Genomic DNA, 3,411 nt, shown 5'->3' with positions numbered 1-3,411 from the left:
ACATTCTATTGGCAAAATTAATGATCATGTTAACATTGACAATCGTTTGGTTACGAAATGCACAGCTATAGCATAGCTGTACTATGCCAAATTTTAGTTAGGTATAACTAAAGTTTAGGAATCCAATTTGTAACTCAGAGAATTTCATATTTATCGTTTTTTTTCCTATTTAGAAATTGGTCCAATTACTTTCCAATTATTTTTATTTTTGAGTTGATCCAGACTATAAATAAATTTTAACTAGTACATGTAGTGAGTTAGTTAGTTTTACTGGGCATTTTCCGCAAATCGACATCCAATGTGCGTGAATATGAGGTAGGCCTATTAGTCAGTAAATAGGAACAAAGAAAACTCCTTCCTCATATCTATAACTACTATACTGTCTATGGTTTAAATAAATAAGTATATGAAAACAAACAAAAAGAAGGCAACAAGGCAGAAACTTTATTAAATTTGTACATTCGAGGTAATTGATTATTAAATAGTAAATAAAACACAGTCAAATATGAAATCACTAAATCCCTAGAAAAAACTTTTTTTATAAAAAGTATAATACAAAAAAGCCTAACAATAGTAACAATAATAAAATAAAAATAAAATGTTCTACATGACATTAAAGCTCTCCAAGGGGCTTCTACGTGTTGGATCTATATCTCCACGCAAGCCTATCAAAAGACCGGGATTTATAGGCCCGTGAAATCCGAGGAGGTAACAATAATAATTTAAATGTAAGGTAGGTAGGTAATCTACTCATAATTCCTTTATCCATATAATATCCTGCTATAGGTAAAGACACATTCTATTAATTTATGTAGATTAATAAGTTTATTATTCATTAAATCTAGAAAAAAATTTGAGCTATTGGAAATGCTTAATAATACTTATATCTTAAATAAAAACTGTATTGTGTGTATTGTCATGGACTGAATGCACTTAAAATAATAATTATACTTACATCTAATAAATCATTTCTTTGTAATTTTAAACAGTAATATATCCCGGCTTCTGTAGTTTTTGTGTTGTTCTTCTTCAGGTATCTGTTCCACATTAAAGATGTCATTAAGTTTTTCAAAAAACTTTTTCCATAACCTCTTTTGTATATCAGAATCTCGTAGTTCTTGAGTCAAATACATTGTGGGTTTTTTTGTTAAGGTGTTGGTGAAGCATTGTAATGTCTGTACCAAAGGATCTATTGCCTGTAATAAAACACAAAAAATTTAAGCCTTACCTAATTCAAGCTTATATTTTTTTTGTTAAAATGTCTTGCTTCAAGCTAATTATGAACATACAAAGTGAATGGTGGGACAAACAGGTGTATGAATGTACTAAAGCGATAAGACTAAATCTAACCAACAAGTTTACCTCTTCATAATAAACACAGTCTGCAAGCACAATCATATCAAATTCTTCTTTAAGTATTTGGGATGTACTGTCGCCCCACACCAAAGACTCTGCTATGGCATACCCTCCCATACTGGAGATTTTTGACTTATTTTCATTTATGTTCAATCGCAACAATGGCAGTGCTTCAGGTAAATCTGTAAGCGTCACTTGGGCGCTGAAAACGAAATTAATTTGATTAACTAAGTAAGTCTAATTGGATTCCGACAAATTGAATTCGATTTGGTAATTACCCTAGAGTTGCAGCTGTTAAACCAACAACCCCTAAACCTGACCCAAGTTCTAATACTCTAATGCCACTTAAGAACTCAGGTTTATTTTGACACATTGTTTCGAGATACTTTGCTAAAACTAAAGATGCATCCCATACAACACAATTCACATCTCCTTCAATTTTTTGATAAATTTTTAGCGTTTTTAAGCACACCTCAATATCAATTTCACGAGGAAACAGGTCATTTGATTGAAAACTTGATCTTCTGTGAGACATTTCTAAAAATATATCCGATATTACTTTAATTTTGTAAATAATTTGAAAACTCTTCTTTATTCATTATAAAAACAAATAATGACGCAAAACACATAAAATCACTCGCCAATAAAATTTGATTCACTAAAGAAGAGATGACATGACACTGATATGATATTGATATATGATATTATGGATGATGGATGGTATAGAAAGGATGCCAATCTCTTATGGCAGAATTGTTGCAAAAGTGACCGCTTTCAGCTTTAAATAATAGTTCCTAATCTCTCCGGTGGCGCTAGTTAGTGGGACATGAGTATAACATGAACCATATAAGGCAACAAATAACCCGACTAAATTACGTAGGGTGTTTTTGGTAGTATTTCGGTGTATAGGCGCCGCCTAATTACTGTGTTTTAGATGGACACTTTTCATACATAGAGATTTGGCTCCTTTATATAGTCTCCATGTATGATATGATGACTTATGACATGCTGAGTATTTGAGCAAAGATAGATATAACTCCGTAATAGATGGATCAAAGAATATAATACTCACTAGGGCATTGACGGTTTCGTTTGTTATTTAACAATTTTAACGCATATCAGTGAAAGGGCCAAATGGGTCAAATCATATAAGAATAATTAATGCAAATAAAAAAATAATTTATCCATATCACATTTTATCGTATTTTTATAAATCTTCATTTTTAGTTTTAAAGTGTATCGATAGATGGCAGTGAATTTACTGTGGTTACAAAATTTACTATGACTGTACCGCTCTTTGGCACTATCCTATTATATCCTCTTTGATTTGAGTTATGACTGACAGTGACAGTCACGACGTCAAGCTCGCTCCAGACTACGCGGCGCGAAGCCGCGAACGCGAGTGTGGAGTCGATTTCGCTGATTAGAGAACTAGACTCCACACTCGCGTTCGCTGCTTCGCACCGTGATTCGCGCATGAGTGTGGAAGGCCCTTCAAAAGCTATGTCAAGGTATATATAGTCTGTCAAGCCATTTTCGTCAGTAAAAATAAGCGGCAAATGTAAAATGTATAGTTCGTTTTTTTTTGCGTTAGAAAAAAAGTAAACTATCTTAATGTGTCTTTTTATTGAAAAATATTTAAAAACGCTTTAAATAAATTAGTTTATTTATATACATATATTACTTATGAAAGCAAAAGAATGTAAAAGATCGTATATGATTTATAATTATAACATATTTGCTGTGACTTATTTTCAAAAGTGATTTTTATTAAAAAGGCACGTCAAGATCGCTCACCTTCTTTCTAAAGGTCCCTCAACACTCATGCGCGAATCACGGCACGAAGCGGTGCGCGGCTTCGCGCCGTGATTCGCGCATGAGTGTGGAGAGTCCTTAACGCTAAATAAACGAACTATAGTCGAGAAGGATAATCGTCCCATAGAAATTTTGAATTTCGCGCCTTTTTCTACTGACAAAGTTGTTTGACCAGCTATATTAACTTACTCACTTTACTGTTGCACCAACATAATGAAATAAAGCATGTGCTATGGAAAT

The 3,411-nt window shown here is 32.8% G+C and overlaps 1 protein-coding gene across 2 annotated transcripts; it reads right to left on the bottom strand.

Annotated features, from left to right (window-relative positions):
- Positions 1 to 421: 421 nt before the first annotated feature.
- Positions 422 to 2,010, bottom strand: LOC134755427 (protein N-lysine methyltransferase METTL21D-like). Of its 2 annotated transcripts, none has more exons than XM_063691980.1 (3): positions 1,635 to 2,010; positions 1,363 to 1,558; positions 422 to 1,196 (listed from the first exon to the last, which is right to left on the bottom strand). In XM_063691980.1, the coding sequence occupies exons 1-3, from the start codon at positions 1,889 to 1,891 to the stop codon at positions 966 to 968; spliced, it is 684 nt and encodes a 227-aa protein (XP_063548050.1). In that variant the 5' UTR covers positions 1,892 to 2,010; the 3' UTR covers positions 422 to 965. The 2 variants fall into 2 exon arrangements, with proteins under 2 accessions (XP_063548050.1, XP_063548051.1); XM_063691981.1 differs by having other exon boundaries at positions 1,829 to 1,956.
- Positions 2,011 to 3,411: the final 1,401 nt, after the last annotated feature.

Source organism: Cydia strobilella, chromosome 2, assembly GCF_947568885.1.
Source record: "Cydia strobilella chromosome 2, ilCydStro3.1, whole genome shotgun sequence".
In the NCBI taxonomy this organism is placed as follows: Eukaryota; Metazoa; Arthropoda; class Insecta; order Lepidoptera; family Tortricidae; genus Cydia; species Cydia strobilella.
The sequence above is the reverse complement of the archived record's forward strand: the minus strand, read 5'-3'. Positions and strand labels throughout refer to the sequence as shown.